Genomic DNA, 22,042 nt, shown 5'->3' on the forward strand with positions numbered 1-22,042 from the left:
ATTCTAGGCATCAGAACCATTCCCCTCTGAACCAGCTTCCTCATCCTCATCAGTGGCAAGGTCTTCATCCTTTTGAAGGTTATCAATAAAAGTCATGAACACAGCCACTCTATCCCTTGATTTCCTTAGAAAATTCTCATGCTTGCTAGCTAGCTTCCTTTGTTCCTTACTCATTGCAATCATATGATTGGATTGGGAGACAAATTCCTGAACAACATCCTTGACCACATTCAACAGAGCGGATTTTTTTCCAGTAGAGATGGAAGTACCCTCGGTGGAAAGAGCAGGAGATTCCTCAGGGACAAATTCATCATCTCCATCATCTAACACCACCTTCTCAGATCGAGTAGGTTCCTTTTGCTGTTTCACTGCACCACCTCTTTTTAGATATGAATGTCTATTTTGATACTCCTCATTGGTCAAGTCAACACCAAAATACTCAAATATGCAAGTTAGAAACATGCCATAAGGAAGTGTTTTGTCTTTCTCACTCCTAACAGAGTCAAACATGTATCTAACCATCAAATATGCAAATAAAATTTCAGTTTTGGTGAGAAGGGCATATAAAACAAGAGTATCAGTGTAGAAGACCCTTTGATATGAACCACTTTGAGGAAGTATAATGTGGTTGACCATTCGGTGCAACTGAGCATGCTCATATCCCAGGGCTTTATGAGTGGGTGTGATGCCATTAATTAATGAAACATGTTCACAGATGTGTGCTAATGCATCATTGTAGGAAATACCAAAACCCTCATCCCACTTAATTGAAGTGTAAGCACAAGGCCTAACATCAGTATACTTCAAAACATCACTGATAGTTTCATTGTTTAAAACTATGTCTCGGCCCTTTACATATGAGTGAGTAGTGCCTTCATGATATGTCATGTTGGCATAAAATTCTTTGACCAATAAGGGATAAATAGGCTTTTGAATGTCAAAAGGTGATTCCAGTCCAGAAAAATCAAGTTATTAACAAATGGAAAACCTTTTCTTTTCAAAGATGGCAAATCAGCTAGAAAAGATGGACACAGTGTACGATACCGAATAACCCCCTCATAAAAGTCATTGTTCATGGCAGATTTGAATCTATAAGGATTATAGTATGAATGAGAGGTCAAAAAGTGAGCTTTGTGATCAAAAGGCCCAATGTCATGTTCACTAACTGATTTAAGAGGAACTCGAGTTTTACCTCGCTGAGAATGCACAGGAACAGACCTTGACCTAGGTTGTGGTGGCTCAGGAGCAGGTTCTTCAGCAGCAGGGCGTTTGCCCTTGGATGATGCAGGTTTTGAGGAGCTCAGTTTAGAAGGAGTTGCCTTTGGTGGTGGCATTGGTTTGGTGGAGGAGGGAACCCTGGAGGGATTCTTTGTGCAAGCCATAGGGTCGGTTCGTGGAGGAGAGGTAGGAGGAGAAGGTGAGGGAGTAAATGTAGGATCTTGAGAGCGAGTTGATGGTCTAGGATATGTTGGAAGCTTATGAAGCTTTTCACGTGGTGCTCTTTTTGCGATGACTTTCTTCCTCATTTGGTTAGTTTTAGACTTTTGCGGGAAGAGAAGCAGTAAAGGTAGTGGAGGAAACCGAGGAGTTAAGGAGAAGTTAATGGACGGAAGAGAGGGAGTGTTGGTAACCGTACCCAAAGGAAGTTTTTCACAAACCATGCAACTGTATCACTTTTGAAAAGACTTGAAAAGACATGACTTCATAAAAGAAAGATTTTATTTGATTTTAAACTAGGAAATTAATTTTTAAATTTTGAAAACCTTTATTAAATTAAACTGAAAATCTTTTTGGACCAGAAAGCATTAAATGAAAACTCTTTTAAAAATAAACACACGGGCCAACAGAAATTCAACCAAACAAAAATGTAACATTCATATTTGGGCCTAGAGATGGTTGGATTTAAGGAAACATTTTGGACCACTCTAGATCAGATTTTTGAGAAAGGCCCAAATTAACTCTTACTTGAAACAAGCTCAGAACACGCTGATTTGATGAGAACGTTTATCACCTGCCCATAATTGTCTCATACATGTTTATGAGACAAAATACTCCAGCAAACACATTAGCAATTTTCAAACAATGAATTATAACTCAAAATACCAAGACTAGTCCTAAGCATGCATAATCTATCCTCAGGCAATGGTTTAGTGAAATATCTGCCAATTGCTCTTCTGATTTAACAAATTGAATGCTAATATCCCCTTTTTGAATATGTTCTCTTATTGAATGAAATTTCACTTCAATATGTTTAGTCCTAGAGTGCAAGACTGGATTTTTAGAAATATTAATGGCACTCATATTATCACACAATAAGGGAATATTTTCAGCATTTAATTTGTAATCAGCAAGCTGTATTTTTAACCACATAAGCTGAGAACAACATGAAGAAGCAGCTATATACTCAGCCTCAGCAGTGGATAATGCCACTGTTGGCTATTTCTTACTTGACCAAACATTCAAGAACTTTCCAAGGAAGCAACATAATCCTGAAGTGCTCTTTCTATCAACTCTATCACCGGCAAAACCTGCATCACAATAACCAACTGCAGAAAAATCATCAATCTTAGGATACCAAAGACCAAAAATGGATGTGCCATGAACATATCTAATGATCCTCTTAACTACAGAAAGATGTGACTCTTTAGGTTTGGATTGGAACCTTGAACACAATCCAACACTTTGCACAATATCGGGTCTAGAGGAAGTTAAGTACATAAGAGAGCCAATCATTCCTCTATACCTAGTCTCATCTACATCTTTCTCATTTCTCCCTTATCTAATTTTGAATTAGGGTGCATGGAAGTTTCTATGGGTTTGGCATTTTTCATACCAAATTTTTTAACTAATTCCTTGGCATACTTCTCTTGAAGAATGAAAATACCATTTTCAGTTTAATTTGCAGCCCAAGGAAAAAATTAAGTTCACCCATCATACTCATGTCAAATTCACTTGTCATGAGTTTTCCAAATTCAGAACAAAGGGATTCATTGGCTGATCCAAAAATAATGTCATCAACATATATTTGGACTAGAATAAAAGAATCATTAGAATTCTTGATAAATAGAGTTGTGTTTGTGGTGCCTCTTTGAAAACTATTTTTCAAAAGAAAAGAGCTAAGTCTCTCATACCAAGCTATAGGAGCTTGTCTTAAACCATAGAGAGCTTTAGATAATTTGAAGACATGATTAGAATGCTCTTTATTTTCAAAACCAGGTGGCTGCTCCACATACACTTCTCTATCTATCACACCATTCAAAAATGCACATTTCACATCCATTTGATATAATTTAAAACCACAAAATACAGCATAAGTTAAGAGAAGTCTTATTGCTTCCATTTGAGCAACAGGGGCAAAGAATTCATCAAAGTCTATTCCTTCTTCTTGGTCATATCCTTATGCCACCAGCCTTGCTTTGTTTCTTGCAATGCTGCCATCTTCTCCTAACTTGTTCCGAAATATCCACTTGATTCCAGTCACTTTCTTTCCACTTGGCCTTGGAACCAAAGTCCATACTTAGTTCTTCTCAAACTCAAGAAGATCATCCTTTATTGCTTTAACCCAAGAAGGGTCACTAAGTGCTTCCTTGACATTTTGAGGCTCCATTTGTGAGAGAAGGGCAATGTTTGATCCTTCAATTGCCTTTCTAGTGGAAGATCGTGTTTTCACCCCATGAGAGACGTCCCCAATGACAAATTCCTCAGAATAATTCTTCAAGAATCTCCATTCACGAGGTATGTTGGACTTGGAGGTAGATTCAGTCACCAAGGAATTCTAGGTGCTACTGGTTTCAGGATTTCCTTCAGATTCATGAGACAAAATGGAATTGTCTCTTGAATTTTCAGCACCTGCAGTTTCTGGTTCAGCTTGACCAGAATTTTCTTTTTAATGATTTTGAGCAGTTTCATTTTCATTTTGAGCTTGATTCCCTGCATCACAATCTTCCAAAATACTTTGCACCAAGTTAGTATCACAAAATGTAACATGTATGGACTCCTCAATAATCCTAGCATCTTGATGATAAACTCGATATGCTTTACTAGTTGTGGAATATCCTACAAACAAGCACTCATACGCCTTTGGATCAAATTTACCCAAATTATCCTTGTTATTTAAAACAAAACATTTGCATCCAAAGATGTGCAAGTATTCTAAGTTTGGTGGGTAACCTTTCCAAAGTTCATAAGGGGATTTCTTTAAAAATTTCCTTATGATTGTTCTATTCAAAATGTGGCAAGCTGTGTTAACCGCTTCAGCCCATAGGAATTTTGGAACATTACTTTCACAAAGCATAGCTCTTGTCATTTCTTGTATGCTTCTATTCCTTCTTTCCACAACACCATTTTGTTGTGGTGTCCTTGGACAAGAGAAGTTGTGAGATATTCCAAATTCCTCACAAAAGAATTTAAATAAATTATTTTCAAATTCAGTTCCATGATCACTTCTTATAGAAGAAATCTTTAAATCCTTTTCATTTTGAATTTTCTTGCAAAAAGGCTTCATTTTTATGTGTAAGAAATAAAACTCAACCAAACCTAGTATAGTCATTCACAATCACTAAACCATAATGTTTACCACCTAGGCTTTGAGTTCTTGTTGGACTAAATAAATCAATGTGTAGCAACTCAAGTGGCCTTTTAGTAGAGATGTCTTCATTTGGTTTAAAATAACTTTTAGTTTGTTTTCCTATTTGGCAAGCATCACAAGTAATATATTTGTCAAACTTTATCAAAGGAATACATCTTACTAATTCTTTCTTTACAAGTTTGTTTATTTGAAACATACTTGCATGGCCCAATCTCTTGTGCCATAGCCACTTTTCAGAATCTTTAGAATGAAAATAAGCTACATTTTGATCCTTTAGTTCATCAAGGGTAAGTCCATACACATTATTAACACGCTTGGCAACAAAAAGTACTTCATTGGTCTTTTCATTCACAACACAGCATTCAAGTCTTTTGAAAGTCACTAAATATCCTAAATCACACAGCTGACTTATACTCAAAAGATTGTGCTTCAAACCACATACCAAAAATACATCACCAATGAAAGTAGATTGTTCATTACCTACTTTTCCAACAGCAATAATTTTACCTTTACCATCATCTCCAAAGATCACAAAACCTCCATCATACTTGTTCAGTTTGATGAAATAAATTGACCTTCCAGTCATGTGCCTTGAGCATCCACTATCCATGTACCACATGTCCTTTTTGTTCTTGGATGCTAGGCAAATCTGTATGAAGAGTTTCAAGTAGCCTTAGGTATCCAAATTAATTTGGATCCTTTGAAGTTAATCCATCTTGGTTGCCCAAGTGCATTGAAATCACAAACAACATTATAAATTTGGTTTTCCACAACTCTCTTTTCAATGAAACATTGTGCATATGAGTGACCAAATTTTTTGCAATTAAAATAGTGATTTTTTATGCATGTTGCTGAAAATTTGATGAGCTACCATGCTGGAAATGATTAAATGATTGAAATTTTCTGGTTTTTGGAAGAGGTGCATTTCTTTTAACAAACTGATTTTTGTTATAATTATTCCTCTTTACAAAAGCATTTTCACCAGAATTTTTGAAAACCTTTGTATTTTTCGAAAATGAGGTTTTGTTGTAAAATGGTGGTTTCTTGAAAGCTACCTCATTTTTTGAGTTGAATCCCAAACCTGGCTTGTTTGAAGTAGGTTCGGTTTTTGGTGAAGGTTCAGTTTCACTTGTGTGAACTCCATCAAATTTCTCCTCAAGTGTAGGAATATACCTAATACCAGATTTGTTAGATGTGGTTTTTGTATTTGATGAAGAAGCCACAAATTTTATAGAGGAATCATTAAAAACTGCATCTTCCTTGGCTATATAACCTAAACCAGATTTTTCAAATAATGGTCTTTGACTTGCAAGTAATTTGTCCAAGTTACTAGAACTTTGAGCAAATTTTGCTAAGTCACCATTCAGCCTTTTAATCGTATCATTTAATCTTTCATTTTCAGCAATTAACTCATGAGAAGGATCCACAATGTGCTTTCCTTTCAATTTTTCAAGTTCAGATTTTAAAAATATGTTTTCTTCAATAATGTCCAAAGCACATTCAGTTTCCTTCACATTTTCTTTTAAAAAATCATTTTCAGCTCTCAACACATCTCTTTCAGATCTGCATTCATTGTACTTATCAAGCAATTTTGAGGTATTTAAAGTGAGATCATCAATAATAGCATGTAAATTATCAATGGTCAAATCATAATAGTTTACCTCATCAAGATTGTTGTTTCCAGCCATGAAGCAGTCTTTATCTTCACCTTCAGATTCTTCTTCTTCATTTGAGTCATTCTCAACATCTTCCCAAGCTGCCATGAGTACTCTTTTCCTTTCTTTCTTGCCTTTGTCCTCCTTCTTGAGCGTTGGACAGTTTAGCTTGAAGTGTCTAGCCTCCTTGCAATGATGATAAGTCACCTTGCTTAAGTCCATCTTGTGTTCCTTTGAGCTTGAACCCTTGTACTTGCTCTTGTTCTTCATCATCCTTCTAAATCTCCTAGCAAAAAATAAGAGTTCATCATCTGAAATACCATCACTAGACTCACTCTCTTTTGGTTCTACTTTTAACTTGAGGGCTATTCCCTTTTTCTTTGAGTCGATGTTTGTGTGTGTGGTTTCATAGGCTATGAGTTTTTCTCTCAGCTCATCATAGGTTATGGGACTTAGGTTATTGCTCTCGGTTAGGACAGTGGCAATGGTTTCCCATTCTTTTGTGAGGCTTCTAAGGAGTTTTCTCACCAAGGTTTGTTCTGCATAGTTTGTACCCATAGCATCAAGGTTGTTGATTATAATTGAGAATCTCTCAAACGCTTCATCAATGCTTTCTCCATCCTTCATGTTGAACATCTCGTACTCTTTTTGCAGTATATCAATCCTCGTTTCTTTTACTTGTTTGGTGTCTTCGTGTGTAACCTGGAGTTTTTCCAGATTTCTTTGGCTGTCTTGCATCTAGACACCTTCTGGTACTCTTCAAAGCTGATAGCACAGTGAAGAAGGTTGATTGCTTTAGCATTCAGCTCCATCTTCTTCTTATCATTTTCATTCCATTCACCTTCTTCTTTTGGAGTCACCACTCCATCAGCACTTGTTTTTGTTGGGATCTTGGGACCGCTCACAGCTATCTTTCATATGTTGTAGTTAATGGATTGGATGAAGATCCTTATCCTTTCTTTCCAGTAGGCATAGTTCTTCCCGTTGAAGAAAGGTGGCCGGTTGTTTGACTGGCCTTCAGTGAGGGTGTAGGCAACTGTGGTTGTGCCCAAGTTGTTCGCCATTGGATCTTTGCTCCAAGCGGTTAAGCTTGATTCTTGAGACCTTAGCTCCTGATACCAATTGAAGGTTGTGGTAGGCTTAAAGAAGGGGGTTGAATCTATGCCTTCCTTTTACGTTGCTGTTATTGTACTTTTAAACAAACTTTCAATTCTGATTCTGTTTGTACTTAGCAGCGGAAATTTATGAGACAATTTATTTTTATCTCATGAATATCAGAAAACAGAACATAGCAGAGAAGAGAAAAGCTAACACCAGTATATATCCTGGTTCGGTTGCCTTGTGCTATGCAACCTACGTCCAGTCTCCTCCACAACAATGGAGGAATTTCCACTATAGTTAATAGTATTACATACACCAATTTCACACTCAAGTTCTAACCTAACTTGACATTGGCTATGCTAATACCTAACTATTCAATCTTAGTGCTAACCCAACTAAGAAAGGGATACCTTACAGGTACATGATACAAGACACTTAACCAACCTAAAGAAATCAGAAAATAACTCTAGGCTTTTCTCTCAAGTGTATCACTCAGCCTTTTTTCACTCATGACTTTTACTTGAGCTTTCTCACAATGCCTTTTCTCACAAGAAATTACAGAAAGATAAACATAGAAAAATACATCACAATCTATAAAGCATGAAGGAGATTGACTTCATCAACAGCCTCTTCGCTATGTGCAAAATCATATTTGCAAACCTCAGATATAGTTCTTCAGTATTGGTGGAATGCTTCTTTGAAAGAAAGAATTATCCAAGTAGAGAAACTTCTTTGTAGAACACAACTCACCAAACTCTGGTTTTCTCTCCTTGGTTCTGAATGAGCAGAAAGCTTCTTTTTATCTCCTTGCATGTTCCTTGGTTGCTCACCCTAGGTCAACTTCTTGAGTATTGAGCTTCTCTAACCCAGCCGTTCACTTTTTCTCACTAAGCATCAGAGTGAAAACTTTGCTTCTGACTTCTCTATCTTGACCGAAAGCCATAATACAACAACCACAAAAGTCTTCCAATGGTCAACCGAATCTGAACCATTGAGAAGCTACTTGGTCCTCAAGAATCACTTGTGACCGTAAATACACAACAGATTAAGCCAGAGAACAACTTTCCCTTGTATGCCATTTTCGGACTTGAAAGAGTTGGGAAGAAGAGAAGAAGATCTCATGCATGTAAAAGAAAATGAGTTACCTTTAACCTAAGCTTGATTTGGTTTGAAATGGTTGAATAGACTTCTGAGTTTCAAGCTAGGACTTTCTCTTTCTTGCTTCTTTGATGATCACCTTAGTGAAGAAGCTTTCTCTTTCTCTTTCTCACTTTTCTGAGTTTGTGATTTGACATGGTCAGAGAGGAGAGGAACATTGCTTGTGATGTGAGATCAAGTTTGGAGGGAATTGAAATCAACTCAGGTTTGGATCAGACATCCATTAAGCAACCCGTTTGATTTTGGCTTTGTTTCTTTTGGGCTTTGTTTGTTTAACCAGCCCAATAGTCTTGTTTTATTTTCCATTCTATTTGGGCTATAATTCAAATTTTGGCCTACAACATTTTATAAATAATTAGTAATATACAATTAAAATTAATCAACACTAATTATTTATTTTGCCAAAAATAATGTTTGTCATCACTAATTAATTTAGTTAATTTCTTAACTCAACATTCTCTTACCCTTTATTTTTGTGTGGGTTACACTATTGTTTTCAATATTAATATTAATTCTTTATAATAAGTATAAATTTAATTAAAAACTAATTTCTTCTCTTCTCCTTTCATACTCATCACTCATTCTTATATTCATTATATAAATTAACATTCACTTCACACATTTTTTTATCTCCTCTCACATAATCTCGTACCTCTTTCTCTTTTTTCTTCTCAATTCTTGCTAATGTTTTGCACAACTAGAATTTGGGTGATAACTATAGTTTTTTTTTTTAATTTGCCAAATGTATGTATTAGGTGATTGTGTGATTGTATTAACCTATTCATTAATTTTTCTATTTTTTTATGTAATTATATTCATGAGTTATGCATTGTCTTTGTCACCTATATATCACTTCTTTTTCCTTTCAACAATTTATATTTTTTTTAATATCATTTAGTTGTAATAATATCGTTGAAAATACATATTTTCATGATTCATGAAAAATAAAATTAAAAAATTAGATATCGTTTTTAATTATCAAAACTTTAATAATATTCATACTTGTATTTTATCTAATAGTTTTATCATTGTACTATAGTATTTAAATATAAACTAAAAAAATAAAAAAAACAAAATTAACTATTTAAAAAATAAAAAATAAAAATAATTATATGAAATCTGTTAAATAAACTTCAATTGAATTTTTTTATTACTTATTATAATATATTAAAAGAGAGCACAAGGTAATTTCACAATCATTCTTAAACATTTGATTTCACTCTATGCTACCACATAAGATTTTTTTTTTCTAGGTGGCATAATCATCTATCTTGCATTATGGTACTTTTATCTCATCATAATAACCTATCTTTTTATAATATTATAAGATTTGTTCTTAATCTTAACTTTTCATATTTTTTTACCTTTTTTTTTACGTAGGTTATATTATTACTTTCAATATTAATATTAATTCTTTTTAATAGGTATAAATTTAATTAAAATCTAATTTCTTCTTTTTCCTTTCATACTCATGATTCATTCTTATATTTACTATATAAATTAATATCCACTTCACACATTTTCTTTATCTCCTGTCACATAATTTCATACCTCTTTTTCCTTTTTCCTCTCCTTTCTTGTTAATTTTTTGCACAACTAGAATTTGGTTGATGACCATAGACTTTTTTTTAAAAATTTGCCAAACGTATGTGTTAGGTAATTATATGATTGTATTCATTAATTTTTCTATTTCTTTGTGTAATTGTATTCATAAATTATATAGTATTTTTGTCGTCTATATATCACTTCTTTTTTCTTTCAACAATTTATATTTTTTAATATCATTTAGTTATAACAATATTATTGAAAAGACATGTTATCATGATTCATGAAAAATAAAATTAAAAAATTAAATATCGTTTTTTATTATCAAAACTTTAATAATATTCATACTTGTATTTTATCTAATAGTTTCGTCACTGTACCATAATATTTAAATATAACCTAAAAAAATAAAAATAAAAACAAAAGTAAACTATTTAAAAAATAAAAAAATAATGATATAAAATGAGATAAATAAACTTTAATCGAATGTTTTTATTACTTATAGTCTGATTGATGTATAATTTTTTATAATTATTAAATTTTAAATTATTTTTTTATTTTAAATTGTCATTTATCATCAACCATTATAAAATTTAAATTAATAGTTATAAGCTACTAGACAAATTTTTAAACTTTTTAATCAATTAAATTTAATTCATATTATTATTTAATTAAATTACAAAATAACGGTTAAGCACAATTATTATCTATATTAAAACAGTATATTTTTTCTTTGTATATCTTTTTTGTTGAATAATAATATTAAATCATATATAAATTGTCAAATTAAATAAATATATTGTAGAATATTTTTTACAAATTAACTTCTAAATTTAATATTAATTTACATATTATATAATATATTCCTAAGCAATATTAGTATTTTAAATTTATACTATATAATATAATTAATTAGCTATTCGCGCATCGCGCAATGCAAGTCTTAATCTAGTTTATTTGTTAATGGTGACATAAGTAGTGTGAGGAGGGAAATCTCCTAATCACTTATATCAACATTGAACTTCAACAAAATAAGTATAGCCAATATTGTAGAAACTGATATGAAAAATGACAAACTCATTTTTGGCACAACATGTGAAATTTGTGCAAGAATTTTTACTTTTTTCCTTTATATACGGTTGGTATAATTGAATGGTCAAATGTTTCCTTGCTCAATTACTACATCTACTTAAAAAGGTAAAAAGGGAAGAAGACTTTGAGCCTAGTATATCATGACTATATAACTTTAAAGAAAACATATAAGAATAGAACATTGAAGGTAAAAAATGAAACTATAAAGAATAAACATAAAATCGGTTTATAAACCACTGCGCATCTATTTACCAACCAAAACAAGGGAAAGACACAGCAATTTGCAGATCATGGCTCCAATCAACGACAGTTAGAGGTAAGTTTTGGTAATAGCCTCTTCAAGTTCTTGGAAGTCCCAAGCATCATCTGCTGAATATTGCCCTGAAGAAAAGTGAGGAGAACAGTGCTGAATTCAGCAACAGCTTTACACAACTAACAACACATTTACTGCTTTGGAAGATCAGAGACACTCACCAATTGAATCTCTTCGCAGAGCAGTTAAATGGGCGCAACTGCAAAATTGCAGCAAATAATGATTCTTCTTAGTATTGGTAACTAGGCAAATATCAAATCATAAACTTCTCATACAAGTAACATGCCGAGTTACATAAACAGATAAACAACAAAATTATAACGTAGCGTTGACAAATTTTCTACATATTATGTCGCTGAAGATATAAGGAACATTTTTTTTAATAAAGAATAACTACCTGCCAACAGCCTTCCCAAAATCCGCGCACAATGACCGAATGTATGTCCCTTTAGAACACGTCACTCTAAAAATCAAATTTTGTCTGGAAAAATATAACACAGTGTATCAAATGATGATAAAGAGAAAAGAACAAATCAAAAACTCTAAATGATTACCATTGTAGAAGGCCCTACGATGGTAAAAACCATAAAAGCTTTCATTTGGACAGTGATATTACTATTTGCTACTATTATGATTACAATTCAGCAAATAATTGGTTAGGTGCAATGTCTCCGAACTTTGTGTTTAATGTTTGAAGCTAATATATTAGCAATAATGATTGATTTTGGTATTCCGTGATCAATTTCAAGTTTTAAACAATTGTCAATGGTCAACAGAATTATCAATTCTAGAGAGAAAAGTTTAAGACATGGCTGGGAGGCTTCGCATCCCAAGTTACCTGTCATCCAAGCTGCGCTCTATGTCAAACTGGAGTATTGAGATTCGTCTAGGTGAAAGTTCAACGTTTTCTCCTCTCCTCGCCTTGTCGTACATCCTTTCACCCCCAACCTATCATGAATGAGAAAAAATGTGTAAGCAAGTGGACCAGTTGCCTCAAAATAAGTAACATAAAGTACTGCGTATTGGAGGGGAAAAAGTTGGATGAAATTGCATAACGTGAACTGTTTCGGAAACAAAGGATAATACTTGCTGATAATATAATTGAAATTACTATTTAATACCAATATTTAAATCGACAAAGAGTCTCTATTCGTATCATGTTTCCAATAAGTTAATAAGCCTAGCACCTTCGAATATTTTAACACCTTTCGCATTAAGCAAACCATCTGATCTCAAAACATAAAGTTATGTGTGTTTCTCTTTATGTCCTCATCTTTGATGTGTTCCCATGGCTCACGCTGAATGACCTAAATAAATACACTGATTATACCATTTTCACTATCTTGAACATTTTTAAATCCCCAAGTATTACAATATGCAGCTGGATGCTCAGTTCAAAGCCGTGGTTCTAGTGTTTTAATTGGAGAAGAGTTACTTAATTTGCTTCTGGGACTTGAAAATTAATCAGACCCTAAATATGATTACAATATCCAGCTCTATTCCCCATTCAAAGTTGTCATGTTAGAGGAAACTTCATGAAGAATTACTTAATTAACTTCTGATATTGATGACCTATAGTTTATCTATTTTTGGTTTCTTAAACTTCAAAATAACAATAACAATTTGACAAACTCACTGGTGAATCAGCATCCCATGTTGAAGTAGCCTCCCCTAGACGGAAGACCCCACTATAACCCTTGATCATCCCTTGATATCTGAAACAGAAAAGTTCAAGATTTACAACTGAAAAGGAAAGTTGTAGTATTGTGAAACAATCAACATCGACTGGTACTCAGATTGAAAAAAATTTCTACTTGATTTTTATTATTTTATTACCTGTCTACCAGTTTTGTTGCTTTTCCAACACAAACAATCAATAAACCAGTAGCCATGGGATCAAGTGTTCCAGCATGGCCTACCTGTAAATTAGACGGCAGGCCCAAACCCAAAAGAATAAATAAATAAATAAGAGAAAGAACACAAAAGTCTGCATGATAAAGTTAACTTAATATAAATTTAAATGTGAAGTAACTAAAAACTAACCTTTTTTACTTTAACAACGCGGCGCAGCTTACCACAAACTGTGAATGAGGTCCAGCCTACCACAAATTTTACATGGCAATTTATTTTCATCAGAGATAAAAATATAAACCTTGACACTTAAACTTTCAAATCATTCCAAATTTACTATATTCAACAAAACATTGTGCACTCTGGCCTTTGGCCCCGTTTCATAAAGAATCAAAGAATTGCACACTCACGACTTAAGAGTAGCAGAGGTGTCTACCAAGTCATGACAACACCAAGGCGTGACTGATGCAACAGTAGTCATGCAGTATGTACATAAGGCAACCTTTTCATCAAGTCATGCAATGAATAGTTTTCTAGATTTGCATTGAATGTAACAACCACATGAAAAAGCAATTTTGATTCTCAGGTTTTCAACAGGGAAGAAACTATCCTTTTGACTTCAAACGGGGAATCAAGCTGATGCCATGCAAGCAAAATTCTTACTAAGCTAAAATATACACTTAAATATAATATACAATCGTTAGTTACTCTTTCTGGTATCTAGTTAGATGATTAACTCATATATATGAAGTCTGCTGGCTTAAATGAATGAAATCAAATCAGAATTCAGATCATTCTTTCCAAATTCTTCCATTCCATTTCCTTCCTCTAAGTTCTCAAAATCTTCAAGACATCAACTATTGTGTTAAAAATATAAAAAGGACATCCACAACAAAGCTAATAAGTTCAGTTACGAATGCAGTTCATTGCAGAGACTTTTTTTTTCTTCTTGTGAGAATATGTCACGCTAACTCACCCTTTGGTTTGTTAATAAAAACCACAGTGCCATGTGGACTGTCCCATACCGGGGGGAGTCCAGTCCTCCTCGATGAAAGAAAAGGCTCTGCATTGATACTACTAACTTCACCATCCTTTTTGTCAACTCTCTTCAAGCCCTTGAAGAATTCCTCGACCTTCTTCTCCCTAAGATCCTTCACCAAGTCCCCATCACCCTTCTTTTCCTCTTCCCTCTTCTCATCAAAAAAGACCAACTTGTTATCACCCTTATCATCCTTCTTCTCCTCCCTAACACCAGCAGTCTTCCTACCCTTCCCCTTGCTCCTCACACCACCATCTACATTTTCATTTTCATTTAAATTTGCATTTGCATTCGCATTCAAATTCGACTCTCCCGGTTTGAGAAATGCCTTGTCAAGGCATTGATTAGGGAAGTACTTCTTCTCCAACTGATACACCATCTTGTAGTGCTTCTCCTTCTCCCAAGGGTAAGCAAAAGCATCATAAAAATACAACTCTTCTTCTCTACGGTGCAGAGTTGGAAGCTCCACCACCTCAGGCTTCAGCTCCACAAACTTCTCCTCGTTCCGTAACCGTGCCTCTTCTTCCTCGGAATCTGACCCGTACATCCTCTTCCTTCTCTTGTTGTAGTACTTCCTCTTGGCCTTGTCAAGTTCCAAATTTGACGAACTGGGTTGACCAGAATCGGAGTCAAAGCTCAATTTCCGGTCGACCCAGCTGTCAAGGCGAAGCTCCGAAGTCGGTTCTTGTTCCTCAGGTTCGTCTGGTTCGTGGGGTTCAGAGAGAGCTTGTGCGGCATTTCGTCGAACACGTGGTGGGTGTTTTTGAACGGGGCGATTTATGATGAGTTCGTATTGAAGAGGGTATGGGGTGGGATTGGTAGAGAGGGATTTGTGGAATGGGGAGAGAGAGAAGGGGTGATGGTGATGAAGAGGGAGAGGGAGGAGTGTCGTGGAGGGGATGAAGAGACGGTGAGAATGGGAATGGAGGAGTAGGAGGGAAAGGTGGTGGGTTAGAGAGAATGATTTCGCCATTGAAGTAGAAAGAAGCGAGGTGGTGAAGAAGAAGAAGATGATGATGATGATGCTAATTGCTACCTCCTCTCACTGAGTGACAAGTGAAGCCGTGAAGGTGAAAGCAGAGGGGACTGGTGAAATGCTAGTGTTCGTGTTTATTAAGGTTGAGAAATTCTTGGTACATGAAAATCAAACATATAGAGCTGTCTAACATTTTTGAACTTCTGCTTAGCCTTATTGCTTAACAGTTACAACTCCCAAATTTGATTTACCTGAATTACAAGAGGAAATAGTTGGAGTAATAATGAAGTGATGATGAAACAGTAACTAACAAAAGGAGAATAGAAAAGGTATATTGTTAATTATTTTATATAAAAAAACATTAAATGCTTTTGGTATATAATATTTTTGTACTGAAAATATAGAAACATTTTAAAGATAAAAATAAAAAATAATGCACAAATGAAAAAGGATAAAACCTTTGCTTATAAATAACAAAAGAGAGAGAAAATAGAGTAAGAACTTGAAATCGAAGAGAGAGAAAGAGCGTGAAAACTCGAAATCCCGCGCTCTCACAGTATCCCACTCACTCCTTCCAATTTTTGAATCCCCCAAATTTTCCCTCTTTTCTACTTTCTCTTCGTTCCCATGGAAGAAGATGACGAATGGGAGCTTTGTAACGACGATGGATTCGTCTACAAGCGCAAACGCCGCCGTATAGATCCGTCGTCGACGGCAGTGGAGAATGCAGAGGCAGCGGCGGCGGCGGAGAATGAGAACCGGCGAAGGGAGAGGAAGAAGCGAACGCTGCTGAAGCTGAAAACGAAGTACGAGAATGAGATCCGCGAGTGGGACACATTGTCGAACACCTTGCGTGCAATGCAAAACGCAGCGTTGCAGCAACAGCAACAACGGCAACAAGAACAACGCGCTTCGGAGGAGCAAACGCGAGACCCATCTTCGCTCCCTTCCACTTCTTCGACGGATTCCGTTGGTGGGTCCTTGCTTGATGAGCTTCTCTTGCAGGTAACATATTTGAAAATTGGGTCTTGTAATTTCGGCATTGCTATAATGTTTTCTTCGTTTTGGTGTCAAATTCTAACGGGGGAAAATAAAAGCCCACTATTCTTTCACCAGAAAGATTGTAAATTCTATGAATTAAACTGATATTAAAGTGAATAGTTCTCCCAATTTTGTAGCTCTTGCTCTCAAATCAGCTTCGTTATCAGGAAGCTTGGTCTAAACCTAATTGCCCTAATTTGGTGCTTCTGGAAGAGGGCATTTAGTCTTTTAATCAAGCTAGTTGCAATAATAACTTTGCTCTTCTTAGCATAAGTGTGTGTAGAGAATTCATCAAGGAGTTAAATGTTGTTCTGACAATTGTTAAGAATCTGTTCCAGGTTTTTCAAGTTTCAAAATTAATGTTATAAGAGCTTTTTATCTTGTGGTAGGTCAAAGTCAGCACAAATTAGATTAATAGTAGTGCATTAGAATTAATATTTAGAATAACAAGTGTTTTAGATCATGGGTATTTGTAGGCTTTACTTCATATAATAATTTGTAGAACTGGTTAAACATGCAGGTGGAAACCCAGGAAGCTATAATCCAAGACATTTCAAATTTATGTAACGTAGCAGAATCAGTGTGCTTTAAGCGAGAAGAACAGTTTAAAAAATCTCTGTTTGATCTTCCCATATGGGCTTCTCCAGTTGAGCTCATGCAAGCATTGTGTGATGAATGAATTAGGTTCTTTCTTTTTGTGAATTAATGTTATTCTTTTCTGGGGCGATGGATGCGTAAGTGAACAAAGATATATACAGAGAACAACCCTTGATGTCATGTACAACTATGCAGATTGGTAAATATTTCTTAGACGTGTTAGATTTAAGGGAATCAAGGTTTTGGCTGGAATTATGAAATTGGAACGACCAAGATAGAGAGAACCCCTGATTTCCTCGAAATTGTGGAAGGCAAGCTTCTCTGAAGTATTCAGTGAAGCACAAAGATTGAATTCTGTAGTTACTGTATATTAGTATATTCATTTAAGTTTTAGAATCTAATGAGTTGTTGGGAGTTTTTCACTGGTTTTGTTTAGAAAATTGTGACATTTTTTATAAAAAGAAAATTGAAGTAGGGAGTGAATGACTTTTCTATAGGATCATGAATTTAAGATTCTCTAAAGTGAGTAAGTTGGTAAAGTGGGAGATTTAAATTCTTCACTTTAGAGGATTTAAATTCTTTTCTTTAAGATGTCTTGTATTGTAAGGTGTCATCAATTCAGCGTAGGAGACCCCTGTTCAAGTGTAGGAAATCCTTACTATCTTTCTAAATTCTGTTTTACATTTCACTCATCGTAATTTTTTGGTGCATTTTTAGATTATTTCAGCTAAATAGTATCTAGGATCAAATAAAAATGCATCAAAATGTAAGATAAAATAGAAAATCAATGTCTATTCGGCAAATTACACTATTACGGACATTCATGACTGTTCCTAGGATACAAATGAATTCAAAAGTTAAAAAATTAAAGAGAAATGTTATATACATCATTTTTTGTATATATATTTAAATGATCAATAAGAAGTAAGAAAAGCTGAAAATTGTGTTTCCTTTCCAATAAAAGTAAAGTTAATAGTAGTGTATCAAAAAAATAGTGCAAATATAATTTCTTTTTTCTAAATTAGCATCCAGTCTTTTATTGTATAAATTAGTTATTTATGCAAAACAAATAAGATTGTGCAGAAACATTGTTTGAACGTCCAAAGGAAATGTACCAAAAAGAAAGACTCTCTAGAATTCAACAAATTCAACTGAATTAATATTGATTATTCTTAAATACAGTAACAAATCATTGGAAATTCTATTTCGTCTCTTAATGAAAAGACATTTTTTCTTCATGAAGAGTATAATGGATTACATCATTTATAAGGTTTTCAAGTCAATGTCATTAAGACGGGAAGGAACAAGTTCAATTGGTTGTAACACAAATCCTGCTTGATTACATTCTTCTTGCAGCTGTTTTACCTGAGAATCCCCATGGGGACAATATACGACAACAGCTCCTCCACTACCTGTAAATTTTGATGCAGCTCCAACTTTTCTAGCTACCTCTACCATTTTGATGTTTAAATCACCAAGGGCAGCATCTCCAAACATTGACCTATACAATATCCCATGAGTACAGAACATGTATAATTTAGAGGATTTAGCTATTTTGTGTTCTAACGACATATTTTAAGAGTATAATAATAGAAACTTTTTAAGCTTTTAATGTATTCAATGCATTCGAAATGTAAACAAATTTATCTTTCAATATCTTTTAATAAAATATTTCTTTTTATGGTATTCTTAAAGTGTGCTCGTAGGCTACATGTAAGCAAGACCCTAATTTAGATTAAGTTAATTGTATTGGTAAACCACAGTAGTGTTTAGTAGGCCTGCAAGATGAAGAGCTTAGTCTAAATGCTAATCATGGTTTGGTGGTTTTGAAAATGAGAGCTTGTCAAAATAAATATTAACTTACTATCAATATTTAAACTGAAGCTTGTAAGTTAAAACAATCATATGTAAGTTTCAAAACTGATTTTTTTGTAACTGCTATCAGTCATAGATAAATTCATCTATCTTAGATGACAAAGATAAATTGAGTTACCTTCGCAGGTCAAAATTCCTATTCATGAGTGCTGCAAATTTAGAATAGTCCTTTTCTTCTAATGCCTTTCTTCCTTCTTTTGCTAAATTTGCAACTTCTTTCATTGATGATACAATGAACTCTTCACCATTTAGCCACCTTTGCCTTACTTGACTATGAACCTACATGTTAATGTAGCTTAAAATTTATAAATGAAAAGAAAATCATGAGACAAGTTCTGAAGTGGAAAGTCCTTTTTCTATTACAAGATTTGTAAGAGTATGGCTTTTATAATGTTGCCACCCAACTTAATTATCTTTTATATAGTATATATATAGATCAATCCAATGCTAACTAATTGGTAATCCTCTTGTAAGGACTCTTCTTTGCCAAAGAGATTAAGGGATGTGATTAGTAGCCGGAGGCAGGGAACATAATAAAGTAATAGCAGACGATTAAATCATTCCATGTGACTAACCTTCCCAGAATCACTAGGATTCTCAGCATAGATTAGATGCAAAGGTGGGAGGAGATTCACATCCAAAGGCTCATAAACTCCATGCCCCAGTTTATCCATGTTTTCCTTGCTGAAATCCTATAAAAGCACCCAAACAAAGTCAAATGACTTATTAGCATTCATTCATCATTCACCTCTGAAATATATCGTTTGATAGAAATTACAAGAAAACATACCATGTAAACTAGGCCCCCATAGACTTGTGCAACACGATCCTGAAGACCAGCAACTATGCCTAGCTCATTCTCTGCCGCGAGGACAAGGCCAGGCCTCACCTCAACCTTGATTAGATGACGGACATCATAGAAATCAAGAAGGCAGTTTAAGGCAGCACAGACGATCGCACTAGAACCTGAAAGTCCTGTCTGAAAGGTCAAATTTACAATAAGCAACAATGATTCAGCAAAATGAGAAATTACGGAAAAAAAAAAATATATTAAAATTAAAGCAAAAGAAAATAATAAAGATCAGGATAAGACAACGGATAACACCGCAATGATAATTATAATCATAAAAAAAATCCTCCTAATTTCAACGGACTGCAATTGAGATCGAGATCAGTATGCAAACAGTTCAAATGAAATACTTCAAATAGATTACTACGGAGAAAAAGCTCAGCTCAAGCGGCAAGTAAGAATGTAGACATAGATTTTGGTAACCATTACTATTAATGGAAATAATATATCAATAATATTTCTATAATTAAGTATAGATACAGTATTCAAGGAGTACTCTCGTGTATATTTATTACTAGGATAGGAAATTATGCATTCTAATTTATTAGGATCGTAAATTATGCCTTTTAAGATAAGAAAGATTCGATATAGTTTCATATCAAAAGATGTATATACATATGTTCATGACTAATGGGAAAACAGGTTAAAACAACTTATTTTCTACAATTACCATTAGGAGTTAGAACAAATGTTAAAAGATTACAAAATTATTCTAAAGTTTTTAGAAAATAATACAATGCATTATATTATAGTCACTAGAACCCTAATAAAAATCAAATTTCTATCTGATGCTTTTCATGTTTGAAATTTGAATTCTCAATTAACATAAAACGTTTAAATCGAAAAACAATAATCCAATCCCTCAGTGCAACACAATCATCATCATCATCATCATCATCATCATCATCATCATCATCATCAATGTTTAATTAAACAACGCGGTAACGCAATTGCAATATCTTCCAAGTTTCAACAAAATCGAGAATAATGGAGATTAGAGCAAGCAAGCTAGTACCTGACGAGGTATATCAGTATCATAAGAGAGAGTGAAATTCTTCTCAGCGAGAGTAATGGCATTCTCCTTGCAGTAATTGTGGAAAACCTTGCAAATCGCCATAAGCAACCGTACTCCACCATAGTAACCTTCATTATTCAACCTATTCACCTGCACATGCACATGCAAATCAGAATCAGAAACAGAATCAGGATGAGATCGGATCTGATCCAATGAGATCAGAAAAAAAAAGAAAGGCGATAGATCTGACCGACCAATTGAGGAAGAGAGGTGAAGCGGACAAAATCGTGAATAGGATGCGGCTGAATTAAGAGGTCGTTGGAAGGGTGCAGGGTGACGGTGGCGGAGAAGTTGGCGAGGCTGAGAGAGATTGTGTTGCCGTAATACACGTCGCTTGGGTTGCCGAGAAGCCCCACGCGCGCGTAAGCCTTGTGCTTTATAACACCCTCGCCTTCCATTGCTATTTCCTCTCTTTCTTTCTTTCTTTCTTCGTTTTTTTCCAAATTGCTTTATATAAATTACTGAGTTTCTGCAATCATCTTTGTTTGTTTGTTTTGCTTACACACTATAAATGGAAAGCTGAGGTGGCATGGATTGCATTGCAATTTGCAAGTGCTAACTATATTTAGTTAACTAATAGTTTATTTGATTTTATTTTTGTGTGAAGATATTTATATAATTATTGAAAAGTACATATAAAAAATTAAAGTAAAATTTAATATTTAGAATTTTTATTTCTCTTAATTTTTTATTATTCAAACATTCATATGAAAATAACGAAAAAAATATTCAGTTTGGTCTTAAAATTACATTTGAGTCTCAATTTAATTTTTAAAATTTTAATTATCTCAATTTAATTCTTAAAATTTTTAAATTTTAATTACGTTAGTTTATTACAGAATTAATTAAAAAATTTAAAAATTAAATTAAGACAATTAAAATTTTAAAAATTAAATTAAAGTTTAAATATAATTTTAAAGACCAAATTAAATATTTTTTCANAAATAAAATATCTCATATTTTTAACTAAGTATTAAAAAAGAATTAATTTCTAATTTTTTAAAATATATCTTCACATATTTAGTACATATTTTAGAAATGAAGGTATATATTTATTTTTTAGAATATATAACAACACTAAATCAAAAAAAGTTCACTCAGTCTGGTAAGGCAGATTATTCCATGGTGATTAATGAGCACCTGAATTTTACTGTTCTAAAACTCCCAAATTAAACGGCAGCAACCCTAATTATAATGATAAAAAAATTGTTATTTGTTCTTTAACTTTCAGTATTTATTCAGTTTTTTTTAATTTATTATTATTTAATTTAAATATATTTTTTTAT

General features: G+C 33.8%; 3 protein-coding genes across 3 annotated transcripts; 1 reads left to right on the plus strand and 2 right to left on the minus strand.

The window, feature by feature from the left end:
* Positions 1-11,144: 11,144 nt before the first annotated feature.
* Positions 11,145-15,582, minus strand: LOC107489994 (uncharacterized). The gene is given in 9 exon segments (XM_021142936.2): positions 11,145-11,520; positions 11,614-11,651; positions 11,850-11,933; positions 12,291-12,400; positions 12,676-12,759; positions 13,089-13,167; positions 13,289-13,371; positions 13,496-13,551; positions 14,280-15,582. Coding segments are annotated over 9 exon segments (1,641 nt in total). The 5' UTR covers positions 15,316-15,582; the 3' UTR covers positions 11,145-11,449.
* Positions 15,583-15,795: 213 nt separating this feature from the next.
* Positions 15,796-17,646, plus strand: LOC107489995 (uncharacterized). Its single transcript, XM_016110766.3, has 2 exons — positions 15,796-16,323; positions 16,880-17,646. Exons 1-2 carry the CDS (start codon positions 15,946-15,948, stop codon positions 17,036-17,038), a joined length of 537 nt encoding a protein of 178 aa, XP_015966252.1. The 5' UTR covers positions 15,796-15,945; the 3' UTR covers positions 17,039-17,646.
* A 447-nt stretch (positions 17,647-18,093) lies between these two features.
* On the minus strand, positions 18,094-21,218 carry LOC107489996 (glucuronokinase 1). The gene is made up of 6 exons (XM_016110767.3): positions 20,951-21,218; positions 20,697-20,846; positions 19,622-19,810; positions 19,407-19,523; positions 18,950-19,110; positions 18,094-18,457 (listed from the first exon to the last, which is right to left on the minus strand). Exons 1-6 carry the CDS (start codon positions 21,152-21,154, stop codon positions 18,220-18,222), a joined length of 1,059 nt encoding a protein of 352 aa, XP_015966253.1. The 5' UTR covers positions 21,155-21,218; the 3' UTR covers positions 18,094-18,219.
* Positions 21,219-22,042: the final 824 nt, after the last annotated feature.

This window comes from Arachis duranensis, chromosome 5 (assembly GCF_000817695.3).
Source record: "Arachis duranensis cultivar V14167 chromosome 5, aradu.V14167.gnm2.J7QH, whole genome shotgun sequence".
In the NCBI taxonomy this organism is placed as follows: domain Eukaryota; kingdom Viridiplantae; phylum Streptophyta; class Magnoliopsida; order Fabales; family Fabaceae; genus Arachis; species Arachis duranensis.